At 38.7% G+C, this 18,367-nt stretch overlaps 1 protein-coding gene across 3 annotated transcripts; it reads right to left on the reverse strand.

Moving 5' to 3' along the window:
* Positions 1-9,972: 9,972 nt before the first annotated feature.
* Positions 9,973-15,493, reverse strand: LOC103716409. Of its 3 annotated transcripts, none has more exons than XM_008804390.4 (6): positions 15,177-15,493; positions 13,816-14,128; positions 12,587-12,623; positions 12,323-12,372; positions 11,867-12,026; positions 9,973-10,570 (listed from the first exon to the last, which is right to left on the reverse strand). In XM_008804390.4, the coding sequence occupies exons 1-6, from the start codon at positions 15,360-15,362 to the stop codon at positions 10,111-10,113; spliced, it is 1,206 nt and encodes a 401-aa protein (XP_008802612.2). In that variant the 5' UTR covers positions 15,363-15,493; the 3' UTR covers positions 9,973-10,110. The 3 variants fall into 3 exon arrangements, with proteins under 3 accessions (XP_008802612.2, XP_017700518.2, XP_008802613.2); XM_017845029.3 differs by having other exon boundaries at positions 12,323-12,416; positions 12,583-12,623; XM_008804391.4 differs by lacking the exons at positions 12,323-12,372; positions 12,587-12,623 and having other exon boundaries at positions 15,177-15,492.
* Positions 15,494-18,367: the final 2,874 nt, after the last annotated feature.

Consider the following 18,367-nt stretch of genomic DNA (forward strand, 5'->3'; position numbering starts at 1 on the left):
AATTGTAGTAAAGTGAAGAAAATAATTATATTACTAATAATAACTCAAAAAAGTAGTTGCCATGTTGCTTTGAAAGCCTTGCATGACCAAAGAGCAAGACATGATGAATCCAATCTTACATCGAATTTAGGTTGTTTTTGACACGAATACTCTTCTAAATATCAAATTTTGCATGTATACCCTTCTAAAATTACTATTTGTATATATATTCTCATAAAATACTTGTTTTGTTACTCTATCCATTTTTTATCCTTATTTTGCATATGTACTTACGCCATCTAATGCCGTTCAAAAATTAATAGTTTCAAATTAAAATGACTAAAATAGCCTTAATGGGTAGATGTGCAAAACGAAACATTTATAAGGCCATCATAATAAAGGACCAAAAAAATAATTTCAAAATTTTATTTTATTTTTAATTACAATAATTTTGGTTTTTATTAACGGTGTAAAAACAGTATTTTATAAGGGTACAAAAATCAATATAAATTTTAAGAGAATATTCACATAAATTTGAATTTTTGAAAAGGTATTCATGAAAAAAAAAAACTCTTGAATTTAATTAAAGACATAATGGATGTCACATCTGAATAAATAAAATGGAGTACGTAATTATCTGTATACATTTCTACACCACCCATTCTCTTTCTCTTCAATCCTTCCGGGTAGTGTCGGTTGCACCACTGTTGTTAGCGGCATTGCCATCATAACTATTAATCCAGCAAAATTCTCTGCATGTCTCTATCTTTTATTTTGCCATTTCTCCATCCTCCTGGTCATTGCTCGCCCCTCCATTAATTATTTTTCCCTAATACCACTTATTCCATCACATACCATCAATTCCGTCATTGTCACAAATACGAGAACCAATATTTTATTCCCTTCAAAAAAGAAAGCCAATATTTACCTTTTGCTTGGCGGAGAAAAACTTTGCAATATCAAGCACTGAAATGAAAGTCATATGACTATTTGTAATTGAACATAATGCAATCAACAAATTAGCAACTCTTTTTTTTCATAAAAAAGAGTGATTTAATCATTCTATTGATGTTACTTATAAATTACAATAACCATGTCTTTTTGCAAGATGATATAGCACTTCCCTTGACGCTTCTCTATCAAAAAATTTCTCTCCAACGTCCTTAATCACAACAAATGTAAATTGCTTATCTATTTCAGTTTGCCTAGTAAACTAACTTGCACCATATATAGTCTAATAGAAAATTTTAATATAATTTTTATAAGTATTAATTGTGATCTTTTATAAGCATAAATATGCTAGGACAGTAATTCTAATATTGTTATTTTGTAGTTGAGAAATTAGTAGAAGAGCAAGGTCTACGAAAGTAACTCAAGGCGGTATAGCTAATTACATTGATTTAACCATACATCCCTTTAACATCAAATTCATGCAGCACATCAAGCACAACTCAAATGGCTACATACCTTTATTCTTTGCATTCCATTGACCCAATACGGCTGGTAGATAGGCTACATGATGTCCTAGTCACTTAGTATTATTCTTCTATAGTTCTAAACTTCCCTTTTTCTTCCTTGCAAGAAGGATGAATGGTTGGTCATATGTTGCAGAGAAGATATAGTCACCTAGAACTAGGTCTATTTGTTCTAGCGTGATTAATATTCCAAAATTTTAGAATCCTAAGTTACCTTGCAAGCACGCAAATCATGAGATTAGTCACATGTTGAAGGAAAATGAATCGTGCATGCATATATGGCTGATGAAGATTTTTCTACCATCTTGAAGACACCCTGGACGTGTGAACTTAATTTGTCTCTTGAACTGAAAACGATGCTTTCTTGTTGATTGAAAGTAAAAAAAGTTGATGCATTCTTTGTGAGTCTTTGGTCACGAGGGATTTGAAGTATGAAAGGGGTTTTCAAGATTGTTGAAAAAGTGAAGCAGTGAACACAACCCATGCCACGACACTGCTCATTTCTTGTATGTGGGGGAGACATAGTTAAGGCGTTGATGTTTTAGTGATGTAACACTGCTGTTTGGACTGATCTTTTTCATATGGATAAAGGGATAGTTGAGAAACATGGTTGCTTTTAAATTGTAGCAGAAAGTGACCCTCACTTATTATTCTTCCATCATGGATTGGCCAAAGCTAATCAAGATTCAAAAAGAAGAGACCACCATAAAGATAGGGAAATTGAAATCATGGCCATTGATTGCCATTTCCAATATCCATCTAATCAAGTATGTATATATATATATTGCTAAATCCGAAGAATCATACTACACGAGTACGAGTACAGCCAAGAAAATCAAAAATCAGTACATCTCGGAAAGCACCAGGCAATTCCGCCTCACCCACCTATAGGTGTCCCCAAAATGATTGGCAATAAATGAAGCCACCCAATCGGCCGCCCCATTCGCCTCACGAAAAGTATGCTTCGCCTGAATGGCCATCCCATCTTGGACCATGGCCCGGATATCTCTCAACAACGAATGGTAATCGCCAATCCCCCCTGCAGAGCATGCCGCACATAGCACAAACCAGACTATGCCGCTCTTAACTCCGCCCCAGGCACCGAGGTGTCAAACAGCTGGCAGCCCCCAGCAGCAACCATCCTGAAGTCCGAGCTTCTAACCACAAAGCCTGCACCTCCCCTCTAATCCAGTATATTTTCAAGAGTTTATTTATCACAAGAAATTCAAATATCTTTGCCTACTGAAAACGTAATCTTCTATTTATTGAACACTGTACTGAGTAAATATGAGAAGACAACATCATCATTCACGTCTATAGCAGTAAATAACATACATCATAAAAATCATTATTTTATAATCAAATAAACAAAAAAATCGATTAAAGTGTTGACGGTGCTAAATATCAGTTTCTAAAGGGTCCCTCATAATTCGTTCATATTGGTGTTGTATATCGAAATTTTTACCCTAAAAGCATATTTATTTATTTATTTTGTTTCATGTGAAGTTAATGCTTACGATTTAATGCATATATGATGTTCATCCCTTGCAATGAAAGCAAAAAGTTGAATGGTAAAAAATGAAAATTGAGGTAAAAGCTGAAAGTAGAAAGAGTAACATGCATGGCAAAATCCATTTCAACCATGTAACAATTAAGTGACAGTTTGATGTGCAATATTGATACAGAAGTCAAGATCCGGTATTGTAGCCAATTTTAATAACCTCTTGCTTTTGTTTTTCTAAAAAACTTTGTCATCTTTCAAGAGGAACCTAATTCAAATCGGAGGACTGGGGCTTCATTGCGCTCCTTGGTTTAGATCATTGAAGCTAAATAAAACGGATGCTTGTATAAAGCACAAGAACGACACAAAAAACATAAGAAAAATTTAAGAAACTATGTATAGCCTGATAAATATTATTTTATCACATTGCCCATATGGTTTCATTCTCTAGGTCAATTACCTAACCAACTTTCTAGACCTCGTGTTAATTTTTCCATTCCAAAAACCGAATTGATCCTCTTTCTAAACATGCTCGTAGCCACACTTAAGTCCTATGCAACACACAATTCGGGCGTATTTGGTTTGCAACCGGAGTAGGAATTGGAATGGATTGGAATGAGAATCGAAATAATTATATCGACAGATATGTTTAGTTCGTGATCGGAATTAAAATGAGATTTAAATACTAGGAGAGAGTAGGTATTGAATTTTGGAGAATTGGAGCATTTCTATTTTTTCTTAGAATAGAAATAAGAATGGGACTCACCCCAATCAAACAGGAGTCATTCATTCCTATTCCTATTTCAAAGTTCAACTCCCCTCAACTAAATATGCCCTTCATATCACCAAATTGGATTTAGTGTATGTGGTCAATTTCCTAAGCAACTTTCTAATTGTTCTCAATAATTTTTTCCATCTAGGTGATGGATTTGATCCTTTCTTCTAAACATTCTGAACGTGCTCGTAGCTGCCTCATAAGCTCGATCCTACACATAATTCATGCGACCAAGGTTGGGATTTACTTTGACCCAACTACACTGAAAATTAGTGTCACTGCTGACCTAAGTCCATTAAATCTTAATCTCCCATTTCATCATCGATCGAATCAACTAATAAATGGAAAAGATCGAGACAAAGAAGCTGCATACATCAGGTGACTCTTAGATTTAAGGTTGGTGACCTATCCTTGCACAAATAGCAACCTTTATTGGCCGAAAAAGATGAATTAAGTGGTCCATGCATAGTCGCATAAGACACGTTCATGGATAAGTTTCTTGATGTTATCTCATAATGTTATTGTAAACCTATGGTTCGCATTGGAAATAAGTTGATGATGTTCTACAGCTATGGACTTATATTATTACTCCCCATAGCCAAAGAACCATCTTTTAGCGAGCTCATACATGCACTACTTATGATGTTTAAGGAGGGCTGGAAGTCCTCATTTTTATCCATGATGGACAGTCTGACCCGGTGAGATCGATTTTGAGCTCGATGTCGGTTTACCTTATGTCTAACATCATCTTGCTGATGGTTGTGCTTCACAAGATTGAATAGATGTTTTGGAGCTTTATGTAGGGTTCGTATACCCCAGGGCACGGGGTGCATCATCTCGCCTGGACAACTGTTTGTCAGGCAGTGCAAGAAGGCGGTATGGGCATCCAATCCTTGATGACGAGGAGGGAGGCGATGCAGCGAGACATGCCGCGATATTCATTCTTGAGCCGGAGTGCCTCTAGAGTTCGATGATGAGGGCTAAGTATGGCCCATGGACCTCTGAAGTGGCTACCCGAGGGAGATGGAGATGCTGTTTCATGTTGAAGGAGATCTGGGCGTATGCTCTGCTAGTGCTAGCCAACTCCAAGTGGCTGATTGGGGACGAGCGTAGTGTGGATGTCATGGAGGACCAGTGGATGGGTGACCTTCCTTTGAGGCTCTGAACGACCATTGTTATTGTAGAGGAGGAGGTTGGCATGTGCATCTGTGACCTGTTTCGGCCCGATGAGTAAAGATGGGATGTCGGCCAGACCAACCGGCTATTTGGGGAGCATTTGGCGAAAAGAGTGCAGTTTGTAGCAATTTCATAGTGCAGCGTTTCCGATGTGAGGGTTTGGAGATAGAGATGTAAGTTAAAAAAAATATTAAGCTCTAAATCGACTTAATAGGGTGTACTTTACCATTTTTTTCTTTTTTTTCTTTTTTTTTCTTTTTTTTTTTGGGTTCAAACTCATCTCTCTCTTCTATTCTTTTTTTATCACTAAATGCCTGCACCACAATATGTCCTCACATTTTAATTATCGTTTTAAAGATATTGATACATGCTCCAAAGATATTTACTAAGGCGACCGCTACCATGAACCACTAATAACATACCTCATCATCAATTTATAATTTATTGCTACGAACATGATTGTTTAGTTCTTCCAATACCATCGCCCGTGATGAATTTTCTGCCTAAATTACGGCAATTTGATGGACCTGCACCAGGAAAACAGCTGTCACCCGATGGAAAACTGCACTCAACCACGTGTAACGCATTGAAGTGACATGAGACCAACTCAGCTCATAATATTTAATTCATCAGGAAGCCGCCCACCCGCGAAAGCCCATCTCCATTGGCTCTGCCGAGCCGTGGCAGAACCCGGAATTGGTGGCTACGCTAGCGAATAGCCGAGTGGTCGCGAGCCATGACACTTGACGCCCAGTCCTGAAATCCATAGCTAATTGATGGGACCATAATGGACATGTATCGCTTTCGTGGACCATCATGGGAGCAATGTCGCATTTACTTATTGACGCCGGTGCCGAGGCAATCCGATAGGTGTATGACCACGAGATGCAGCAAGCCCATGGTGGTGAAGGTGTCCGCCATCTCCAACCATCCAAATGATGGGGCCCATGAAGTGTTCCTACTTGTCCCATAACACTTATTGGCATGCATCACTCTGCGCATCCTATCACAATTACTATATTAATTTTATCATCAAATACTAAGATACGAGCTTGATGAATGAAGCCTACAGTAGCCATTATTGTCGGCATGCACGGCCACATGATTCACAACAGTATAAATTATAATTTCTCACTTATAAAAAAATAGAATAAAATAATAATAATAAAATTAATTTGTAGAAAAATTATTAGATGATCTAGTTAAAGCGAGAATAATAATGGTTCATCCTGAGTTTGTGAGGTAATACTCCAACCATTTTTTCTAGCCCCTCGGGTATCTTGGTGTCAGTGAAGTTTGAACTATAGTCTTCAATTAGAACATTCGTGTTTGAAATTTCTAAAAAAAAAAGTATTAGTGTAACTCAGAAATCTCACTCGCATAGAGTGTAACAACCCAGGACTTCACCCAAAATGGCTAGCTGGAAGGTATTATTTGGGTTCCTTGATCTTGTATAAGTACCCAAGATCTACCTAGCGAATAACCGATGTGGGACTAAACACACACCCGCACGAGTCCTCACATATTCCCTCCGTTCAAGCCCTGACGTCCTCGTCAGGCTAAGGGTTCAAATCTAATCACAAACACCACGATCGGTCCGTGGTCAATCTCAATAAATCTGTGCTGCAGTGTCCCCTAGTGCACATAAGTTATGAGCTGGGTCCGCTCTGATACCATTTGTAACAACCCAGGACCTCATCCAAAATGGCTAGCTGGAAGATATTATTTGGGTTCCTTGATCCTGTATAAGTACCCAAGATCTACCCAGCGAATAACCGATGTGGGACTAAACACACACCCGCACGGGTCCTCACATAGAGAGAGAGAGAGAGAGGTGCCTCTAACTAATTGAATTCCTCTTGGGGATTTTTTTTTTTTTTTGATACAACAGCAGTCTATTTCTTTTCATTTGTAAAGAAACCAAACTTGTTACATCATTTTAATTGTCCCATATAAAAATTAACCAGCAGAGCAAAGACAATGAGCTCATCCAATTCCCACCCTATCCACAGCTGGATAACTCTATGAATTGAACCAGCTGCAGCAAGTTTGCACAGGCACTTACTTTCTTGCTGCAGTTTGTGGCTTCAATTACTGGAAGTCGTATCTTCATAATAATGTTCCTAGGTTTCTCAGGGTTGACTAGCTTTAGCTATAGTGCCTCGCAGAATTTGGGAAGAATACTCGAGGGGAAGGGAAGGAGCTGCATAGCTCAGTCAAGTATTGAGATTGAACTACGTCTTGAGTAATATTAATGCATTATTTACTCCAATCAGTATAGAACGTAAGCCTCATTGAGATTAGATATCTTGGACGATATGAATATTTCTACAGTAGTCTCTTTTAATCTTTAATGTCGATGGCACCTTTTTGTGACAGCTTTAATGAGTTCAAATGCTGGTAAGCAAACACCGACGGCTTCAGAGAGAGGAATGAATTGAAATATCATTGCTCAATACCATTCGAGCAATGATAAACACTAGCTTACGGTTTTCCCCAGTTTCCTAGTCGACGATTTGTTGAAATGGTCTGAGATTTTATATCGGTTCTCCAGTGATGAGTAATTGAAAGGCATTTTTATCAAGTGCCTGAGAATCAAATATTTTTTCCTAAGACTGGATAATTTTTAGAGTTAAGGTATAGAGAGTTCGATATTTTACAATTCCGACATTTCCATGAAAATGAGCAACTGCACTAGCATGGATATTGCAGAGAGAGATTTATGATCCAGTCTTATAACTTCCAATGGACAAATGGTATATCTAAAAATATACGACCACATTACATGAAACAGGATGAGCTCACTGGTATTTTATTTACTTCACAAATACATCGAATCAGACAAGTTTATCTCGAGCTGTATTAATATCACTTAATTCTTGGTTAATTGGATGGTAGAAGGACACGTTGACATTCTAAATAGCATCTGGAATCGAATTGATAAGAATTTCTCGGTGCACAAAAATTCTTGCATCCGTCATCTGTTTAGTCGCACATCAATGTTAATTCCATTAATCCGATCACAATAAAGTAATATTGAGTCTATTCCACTAATCTGATCTTCAAGCAATTCCTTACACTAGGGATGGAGAGGTTTGTAGGCTATGAGTCTATGATCAATCATTCCCTATCACTAACATAATTTTGAGCACCAATATAACTCATCAAATGAACAGCCATGGAGGTTTGAGCTAAGATGACAAAAACTAGCCAAATGAGGTCGTATAACGTCGTTCCCTCAAAAAAAAAGAAGAGAAGAAACAAGAAGTTGTATAACAAGGGACACTGAAAAATTGACACAAACTACAGGATGAGACTAGTATTCAATGCCCAAGACCAGGAAAAGAAGGTTAGTTCTTCGAGCAAACAGATGCTTGTTTGCATTCTAGTTCTTTGAAGGAAAAAATTAAAAAAAAAAGGCTTTTGAAGTCTCAGTTCGAACTCAGAACTCTAATCGAGGGCCATGTTTTTGTCCAGTATACATCACTGCAAGAACAGGAACCCTCACTGACAGAATGAAACCAACCGAGATCCCTCGCCACAATCACCCATTTATGCACTTCCAATATCAGCTTCATTACGACATGGCAATCCGGGACATATTCTCAGATGCTTCACAATCCATAAGATACTCTCCCCAACCGTTCTTGCCAACCCAAAAACCACTGCGAGTTTCTCGCTGAGCCTCGAAATGGCATCCTCCTCCTCTTCCTCAATATCATGCAAAAGCTCCTGGAACATGACGTTCCATCCTAGGTTTCAGCATTATCCCCGTCAACTTTTCATGAGCCTCCTCTTTCATGTCCCTTAAGTCATCGCTTGTGACAGATGTATACACAGCCTAATCAACCTCGATTGAGCTCCAACCACGAGTCTTCTGAATTCCCTGCTGGTCACTCATACCTCCTCACGTTGGCAGCATCTGCTTTCCAGCCATAGCATAGATATTGGAAACTAGAACATTCTCACCAGATCATCGAGGTCAAGCTCCGAGTTTTTTCCTCACGCTGCAGGCCTCAGGCAGTGTCCCCCGCATTGTGTTTCGAAGGCTTGCCGACCATGAACTCAGAGGCCTTAGCCAGAGGGTGAGCTTGGCACAACAGTAGATTGTTCCATTGTGACCTGAAAATCATGGGTTCTAAATATGAAAACAGCCTCCTGCTCGCCCATTGAAATCAACCATGCAGCCCTACCGCTCAATTCGACATGTACTTTCCATTCTTCTAGGAAAAAAACTCGATCCTGAATGGCTGCAAGCTTACAGCATGGAGATGAATGTTATTCGATGGGGCCTCGTCCCGTGTTCCTCCATTTCATAGGGAAGAGCTGGAATGCGTCCTTTGCATTGCTAGAGCCGCAATCATTGATGTCCAAGACATGATGCAAATTCTTCTCCATCTCCAAATCAAAGATTCCAGACGCCATGAGAATGCTCCCACGCACCTTGCACTACTTGACTAAGAGTGCATTGGCCACAGGTAACGCTATTAAGCATTTAAGCCCGGTCTCCTGTATGTGCGCGTGTGAAGTCCTGCCCGACACAAAAGCCCCTGCCTGAGCAAATGCCAAGAGGACACCAGTCAAGCTCACCTCATTTTCTGAAGAAACGAAGAGCATCATCAAAAAGCCAATTACTGGTAAAACCATGATCATAGTACTCCAAGAGACTGGATCATTGCAAGGCATTGCAGGGAATAAACTCCTCGCAGACCACAAACTGATTTGCTCAGGTGAATAGTAAAATTTACGAGTTGCATGCTAGCTTTTTGTGATTCAAGCCCTTACCTGCTCCGGCTTCGTGTTGCCCTGAGCAGTTTTTGCCTGCATCTTTCTTCAGAAAAAAATAGAGCAGTTGGTATAAGTAATTGTATCAGAGGTCTTGCAACTATTATCTCTCTTCTTTTTCTTTTTTTTTGAGAAAGACAATTTTTAGTACTTCAGGTTCTAGAAAAATCCAGTTGGTAGCTTTTCAAGTGGATTTTGACATGCGACCTTAACCAAATATCAACCAGAGGACCGAAGTGAAATAAAAGTATAACAGAGACCATTTTTAATGCAAAAGGTCGTAAAATTCAAAACTTCGAGATCTTCCAATTCTGAGCTTAACTTGTAATTTATGAATTTATTCAAGTAAGAAATATAAAATTTCAAATACAAATTGGATTGTTATTTATAGTTCAAAATCGGCATCTTCATTCGGCTTTTTATGCAAAACTCTCCTGCAAAAACTTGTACAGCTCTTCTGCAACGGTGAAAGGATACTCCTCCTGTGGGAGGAGGGCGCCTGGTACCTCCACAAACTTGGTAACACCTTTGGCCCCTCTGAGAGCATCCATCTCAGCCTTGGACCTCTTGGGAGCGTTTGCAGTTGATACAACTAGAATTGGCATCTTCCCATCCAGCTCACCAAAAAGCTTGAGGAACTCCTCCCGAGATGTAACAGGGTCAAGAAGCCCAGTCAGGAAAGCCGCGGGCACATATCGAGCACCTTTCTGTTTTGTCAGTGCATATCTGCTCTGAACGATGCTGGGGGTCACATTGTCAGTATCTGCATATACATGGGACTTATATTGCGATTCGATGGCCTTTTCGTTGCTTACGAGCACATTATACATCATCCAACCAACTGCTGGCGCTCTTAGGGTTCCCCTCAAGAACCCATACCTGTGAAAGGATTTGGTTATGAATGTATAATACCATCAAATAGTTCACAAAGTAAATCAATCCCTGCAACCAAATGAAAATGGGAACCAAAACAGTATGCTAGAAGAATATTTGCAATGAAAGCTTGTAAATCTAGGTTGCAGATGCTCAAAACCATGACAAACAATATTGCTCCATAGTCCATAGGCTGCTCTGGTAAATTTAACTTTGGTTTTCTGAAGCAAGCCCTCACTTTAATCCTATGAAGAAATTCTCTTTTACATGAGAGGTGACCCTTTCAGTATGGCACATAAGTTGGCTTCATATGACCTGTAAAGAGTTCGGGTTCAAGCACTGATGCCAAATGTAAAGGATAGAAACAGTGAGGTCCAAATTATTTTTGGATCATAAGATGTGGTCTCTCAAATATTTTGAGACTATGGTGGTGATTCCACCACTACGGATCTAACCCTAGACCTCTCACAACTATGTTTCTGTAGAACATGAACTGAAACTTAAATGCTTAAAATAATTTTATTTATGCTTATGGTCCATAATAGGGTATAACCAGCAGCACTCATACCCAACCCTAAAGACAAGCCTTTATCTTTATAGATCTTATGGTTCGATGTTATGATTCATCAAGTTCTGGGAAGTTCCAAAATGAAGACCAGGTTTCTAATTAGCAAAGACCCTTATTTATCTGGTCCTAGACTATGGACAAGAAAAGTGTTTGACATATTACATTGAAGACTCTTCGGTGGATGGACAAGCATACCTACTCGGTGTTACAGTTTGTGCTTTTGCAATCAAAGTGCAACCCCTAAAAATGCTACAATCAAGGAAGGAAGAAGGTTAGTTTTAAGGATGTGCATCTATACATATGGCACAAATTATATGTCAGGATCTCAAACCTAGCTAATAGCAACATACCCTTTCTTTCTTTTTTTCCCAAAAGAAACCTTTTTTGCCCTTTTACATGACAAAAACATAAAGCAGACAAGGTAAAAGGATGTGACATGCACGGCACTTTCATGCACATAGCAGACTAGCCACCAGTGCTGATGCAACCTCCCACAAACACACACACCCCAGCAGAGATCAAAAAAAAAAAATTCTAATCTTTTAAGTGCTCCAACATGAGCCCCTGAAGAAATTTGAAAGTTGGCTTAGATCAACTGAATCAGTTTTGAGTTCAGAGATCCAAGCAATGATAAATGGGTAAAATTGAAATTTGAAGGCGGACACATAGAGTTTGATACAGGATATTCATTTTTAAAAGAAAATGCAAGAAAAGGAATGGGTACAAGCATGTACCTCGATTCCATGGGAGCAGTTCGACCAAAGACAATAGGTAGGGGACCAGCCCAAGTAGGTGCAACGGCTGCAATAGCTGATGCCTTGATTAGACCCTTCCCAGCTGCACGAAGTGCTATAGTTGCTGCATGTCCTCCACCAAAAATTACCAACTCGGCATCTTTTCAAAGTAACAGGTGAGAAAACAAAAATTAGAAAGCTAAAGTGAATAACAGAAAATAACCACTTGAAGATAGAACAATGCATTCAGCAACACCAATAGAAGCAGCTGGTATAAAGGAATGGATAATGAATGACAAACATCATATTGGATGCACTTGGCAGATCAGCAATATCTAGAATAATTGGTTTTGACAAATTTGTTTTCCCTGGTGTTTCAAATATAAGAGACATACATATTCTAGAATCATTAAATACATCTAAAGGGTGACTCAAAATCTTTGATTTTTGACATACGGGGATCAGCAGACTCCCCAAGGTCCTCTTCTTTCTCTCCCAGGCATGTCCTGTCCATGTCAGAGATATCGCATGAATTCAGCATATACCAATGCTGACACCAGGATGCAAGGAACAAAACACAAGAAAGTGACACAAGTATAATTAAGAAAGGCACTCACTAGCTTATGGAATCCACCATGAAAGGTAAGAGCAAGAAACAAGAAAATCTTCTTCTTAAGATAAAACTAGATTCAAGTCAAAATAGACTGGTTACATACATACATTGATGATAGGCAGTTCATGGGAGGTAGTATGGAATCTGTAATAGGAGAGAAAATCACCCATTAGATCAAGTATGCTACTAATCGATATCTACCTGTCATTTTGTGCTTCTAGGTGTGCATTCAAGAAGGGAAAAGTTTGAGTTTGATGCAAATCATTAAAAACCAAGAAATATAGGCCTGCCTGCCATGAGTTCGGATCCTCTGCGGTGTGTGTTTTGCACCGCAAAGGCCCATGCATAGTTGGATGTGCTCATCCATATCAAAATGGTCCGTTGTCACCCATCATATTGCCATTGCCAAACACAATGGATAATGTGATGGTTGACAGCCATCCATCTCTATAGTGTAAAACATGCACCACAGAGGATCCCGGCTTGCCTGTCATCCACACTAGAATAGACGGAGTTTTCAAAAAGAAAAAACTGCTAGTGAAGGATGACCCCCTAGGCATAAGAGACATAGGGTTGACAATTACCAAGTAGCCATCCCAAATTTCTAAGGGACACTTCACAATGTACCCAACTTATTAGTAACATCTCAAGTTTCCGAGGGATACTTTTACAAATACCCATAGACCCAACTACTCATTAAAGTACACTAATGACAAGAAAAATGAGAATGGGCATCTTCTTGGGCTTGGTCCATGGACATTACAGAGTCAAAGGGCATTCATAAAGCCCCTAGAAGTTTACAGATTATTTATAAGGGGAACCAAGGAGTTTAGTATGGTAATAGTTCTACACTAGAAGGCTGTTAAGCTCTTCGCCTTACCCTTTTCTTTCTTTTAGTCGACACACATTAATGTTTTAAAAATTCGTGGGTTGAAGTTATTTGTCAATGACAATAGGTAGATGAGACAAAATATTAAGTCTTAACTAGGATAGTTTGGATGCAAATATTGAAGATAAAGGTTTAAAACTAGTCAACCCAAAATGGAGTGTAAGAAGTGAAACATATATGGGGACATTTGTGGATGATTATCAATTAATTTAATCATAAATATTCCTGAAAGACTGATATGGATGGCTCTAGTAGAGTGAAGCAGGGTGAATGAAACCAAGACGTGCCTCTAGAGTGTTCTAACGTATGATCATTGAAAACCATTCTACATGAAAATTGTTTAGAAGTTGTATTTCAAGCTTTTCTGAATAAAACATTGAAATATTTGGTACAAGGGATCGTCCAATCAACATAGCTGCAAATATAGTGCAATAAAGAAATTGATACCTGAATTTGTCAACGGGCTATCTGGGGCATTCATAAATTGAACCAAGAAATCCTCCATGATGTCAGCATTATAATTAAGCGAGGGCCTGTCTGAATAGCCCAAACCAGGCCAATCAACTATGGTAGCATGGCATTGGACTTCTACCCGTGCAACAATATCCTTAGCAACTGCTCTCCATTCCTCAACAGTGCTAACATCCGAGATCGTGGGTATCATTAGAATATTCTTGGCACTGGCAGCACTCCCCCCCTCATGTTCCTCATAGTAGACATTGACAGAATTGCCATCAAACTTCCATTGCCATTTATCAGCCTAAAAGCAACAAGAAAGCGTATGATTAGAAGAAAGCAGAAAGATATCTTGACCCAGTTTACAACAATAAAAGTAGCAACAAAAGCAATACATTGGTAGTTATGGCACATAAGCACTTCATCAAGAATGATTATTGGAGTTTCACTTCTACCAGCATCTAGAAATTACAAAATTCAAACTATATTCACACCTCATTAGCAACATACTGGAATTATGAAAAATTGACCTAATTAGTACATCAAGTGTTTCCATTCATGCACGTGCTGATATAGAGGCCCACAAAAAGAAAGAAAATATAATGCCTATGTAACCAATATATCCTCAAACTAACTGATTTCTAAACATGTGCAATATGCAGTCTAACTTCCCATTGCTTATACAATTAACTAAAGCGTCAATAAAAAACCAATAGGACATGAATGCAGAAAATCCAAGAATTAAGCAAAGGAACTGACAAGTGAAAAGTTACACTGACCAAACCATGTTATAATTGACTACCAGCTCAATGGCTCCTACAGAGCTTTAGCTATTTTTTTATTATGTTATACAATTATACTTGGCTACCAACTCCATCTTGGACTGCAGAAGCTATTTAAAAGTAACAGGCATCTTCTCCGAATCGAGAATCAAACAACGTTGGCACTCTATTATAGACGAATCATCCAATTTGAAATATCTAGCCATCAAAGGTATTTATCCTGCTAGAATGAAGAGCTAGCACAGTTCTCCACTATACAAAAAAGGACTCCCATAGCTAATCCAGCCGCTCTTTCCACAGCAAAAGATCAATTTTTTTTCAATAGAAGCAGCTTAACAGAATACCAGATCATACAAATCATATAAAACTGGCATTCCAAACACTGAATCTCGAAAATTTAGAAACTTAATTAACACCAACGGACCTGTGGATTCAATAAAACCGCTTCTTTCACAAAATCTTACAAACCTTCTATCGATTCAAACTTCGATTTTAGGACTTTCATCAAGTAATTCTACATGCTTACATTAAAATTAAGGAAAGAAACGCGGGTCATCGGGCATTGATTACCTTCAACGAAGAAGAGCTCTTTTCTACAACGGCGGAAGCGTTGGAAGAATCGAGTGAAGAAGAGACGCACCGGATTCGAATCTGCTTCGCGACCCGAAGAGAGAGGAGACGAGAACGAGAGAGATGGGACGCACGAGAGAAGCACGCAGGGGCGGGAGAGAGGAAGAGAGCAGCGGAAGTCGCCATGGCGGGAGGAGAATTCAAGGGGTAGGGTTTGGATCGGAAGAGAAGCGAGGAAGAGAGAGAGAGAGAGGAAATGTGGCTCACTTCCGTCCCGGCAGTATGACTTCTATTTTCCTCCCCTTTATTTTTCTATGCTTCTAACTTCGGGCTTCGTGGGAGACCAGAAAAATATTGGACGTGGGCAAGCGCAACTTGGCTTGACCTCGTTTGGATGATCCTGACCCTTAAATTTGTTCGATGATGGATGGTATCGACGGTCTAAAAATTCCGATCAGTGATTTACGTGGAGATGGATTTACTTGTATTGTCGAATAAAGAAATATAGGGCCTATTTATTCTAACTCGTGATAATTTCCCATGCGACAGAGTTTCTAAAGACAGAAAGAGAGATGGATGGATTGGTGCCTTTGAGATCCTAGAATTGGGATATAAAATTCGTTGTAAAATGTTTCTTATTAAGAAAATAATCTTCATCCTCCAGTTGCAATATCCGATTTTTTTTCTCCTGTTCAAATGTAGCCCCATCCCACTTGAAATTTAGTAAGCTGATTCAGGCTTAGTTCATTCCTCTCTTTTCCTTTTCTTTTCAGTAAATCGGCATCTCACTATGAATTGTGAGTACGCCCTGAAGCATCAAAATATAAATATGGGCTAGGCCTGTGAAATAGGGGTGTCACCCTCTCATAAGGAGGAAAGGAAAAGACCCAGTTCGTTTTTTAAAGAGTCTAATTGGATTCATGTATATTGGATGGATTCTGAGCCAACCTAATGCAGGTGATGGACATCTTTTATTGTAGAACATCCGCGGACTAACAAGAAATTGTGCCTCCATCTATATCATGCATGTATACCGGAAGGTAAACAGTGTAAATAATTAGGTCGCATCTTATGTGGCACGGCATTCTAATAGCATTTTGTAGACCAGCTATAACGCTATTCTTTTTTTATAATATTTTATTTTTTGATATTTTTAGATGTACTAGATTGTATGATTTGTGTGTTTTATTAAAAAGAAAACCACCGAGCTAGAGTTAGCTTGCTTAATATCCGAGTAAGGGCTACTTATAAACAAGGGTTTCGATGAGGGTGAGTTCTTTTTTTTTAATAATGAGAGAAGTGCTGTTTTTTTTTCCAACCCAATTTATTGAAATAGTAAACTTTAAAGTAGTACAAGTGAGATGAAGCTCATTCCATTGGTAACAGCTTTACCAGGTTCTCCGGTTGACATCCACAAACTCAATAAAAAAAGACTTTACCAACTTCAGAATATAAAAGCACTTGTGATAACTCGAAGAAAGCTAAAAGAGTTCGATAGAATGTGCCAGTATTGGATTTATCCCTTTAAATTGGTCCAAAAAATCATAGCCTCATAGGTATCGATTTCTGTAAGTTCATATGATGCAAATCTATGGACCATGAAGACAAAGTCCTTAATAGGAAACTCTTGATAAGGGAAACTAAGAATTGTTATTTATCAGGATCTCGACGAGGCACTTTAGATGGGTGAAGAATTTTTTGGATGACTCTCGAAGGCATGGCCAGTAGGAACTCTTTTACAACTCAATCTTCAAATTTTGATATGGAGAAAGGGAAAAGATCACAGTAATTAACATAATTCATTAGTCAAGTCTCTTATTAGTTGTGCAAGAGATCCATGATCAAATCCCACTTATCAGAAAAACTGGGGTTCGGTAATATTAGGGTGAAGAGTAATTCCTTTTGTTTATCTAAAACTAGCTCACCTCTAAAGTCTCCTGCTGCTGAAAGAGCTATGATCAAATCCCACTTTGGGCAAAAATAGAGAGCTTTAGGATATTAGATGAAGGAGCTATTCCTGCTATTGAATCTAAACTTACTTATGAAGATCATATTTATTTTCTGAAAAAAAGAGAGAAGAAAACATGTGATTGATTGTAGTAGACTTGAAGAAGGATAAAAGGATTTTTCTTCCATAACTAAATAAGACTGCCAGGTATGAATTTTTGACTTGAGGAGGTTGGAGATGGGCCTCTCTTTCCCCCCACCTCCTGTGCCAAGACCTGAAGTATAACTAAAAAAGTGAGTATGGAATGTTAATCACTTATCTATAAGGCGCTCATTCTCTAAAAGCATTTGGTTCACTGTCAAACTGTAGTAATTAAAGAGCCAGTCTACAAATTTTCATAATTTATAGACCAATTGGAGAGCTAGAGACAAAAAATTGTTGGAGAAAAATATAAGGGATCAACTTCTTGTAGCTGTTTGCTGAGAGATTTAAAAACAGCGAAATGAGAGATTTTTTCTCAGGCACTACATATTTTTCATAGTCGGGAGTGCATATGCTCAGTGAAACAGAAGAGGATCATCAGCAACCGTGAAGAAATCTTACTTTTCTATTATAAATTTTGTATCTCTTGCTTCTTTCTTCCCTCTTACTCTTACTCTTGTACATTTTTATGCATCTCTTCCCATGTATAAATTTACCACTTCTTAATAATATTATATGGGAGGAAACTTCTAGCTAGCTCCATTTTCGCACAGAAAAAAAAAAAAAAAAAAAAGAGGGATGGATTTATCCTTTGTGCTTCTTTATTCAATGTTTCCAAATCGGTTGGTACAGCACAACTGCTCGTGGCTCCACGCTCACGCAAGACTTGGACTGTTTCAGCCAAGCTGGAATTAGTCTATGCTACTAGACCAATTAGTCAATTGATTCCGGACCCACATCAGCTCAGGTCTAATTGGCTCTTAGTCCCTCCGACCGTCTGCTCTCAAATCAAACCACTATGTTGGTCCCTGGCTAACAATTACTATAAGGCTTGGTCCCAATTCCAAGCTTGACCTAACTCGACACGGCATTATTGCATAGACCAGGTTTGGGTCCATTTGACTGGACCAGGCTCAGGTAGGCTTTGGCCCAAAAATTGATTGATCTTGTCCTTGCTCTACCCAATCAAAATTGTAACATGATAACTGCCTGGTTCTAAATTTTGAAGGGACCGACCTAACTTATGTCCCACACCAACAAA

The sequence above is a fragment of the Phoenix dactylifera genome, chromosome 15, assembly GCF_009389715.1.
Source record: "Phoenix dactylifera cultivar Barhee BC4 chromosome 15, palm_55x_up_171113_PBpolish2nd_filt_p, whole genome shotgun sequence".
In the NCBI taxonomy this organism is placed as follows: domain Eukaryota; kingdom Viridiplantae; phylum Streptophyta; class Magnoliopsida; order Arecales; family Arecaceae; genus Phoenix; species Phoenix dactylifera.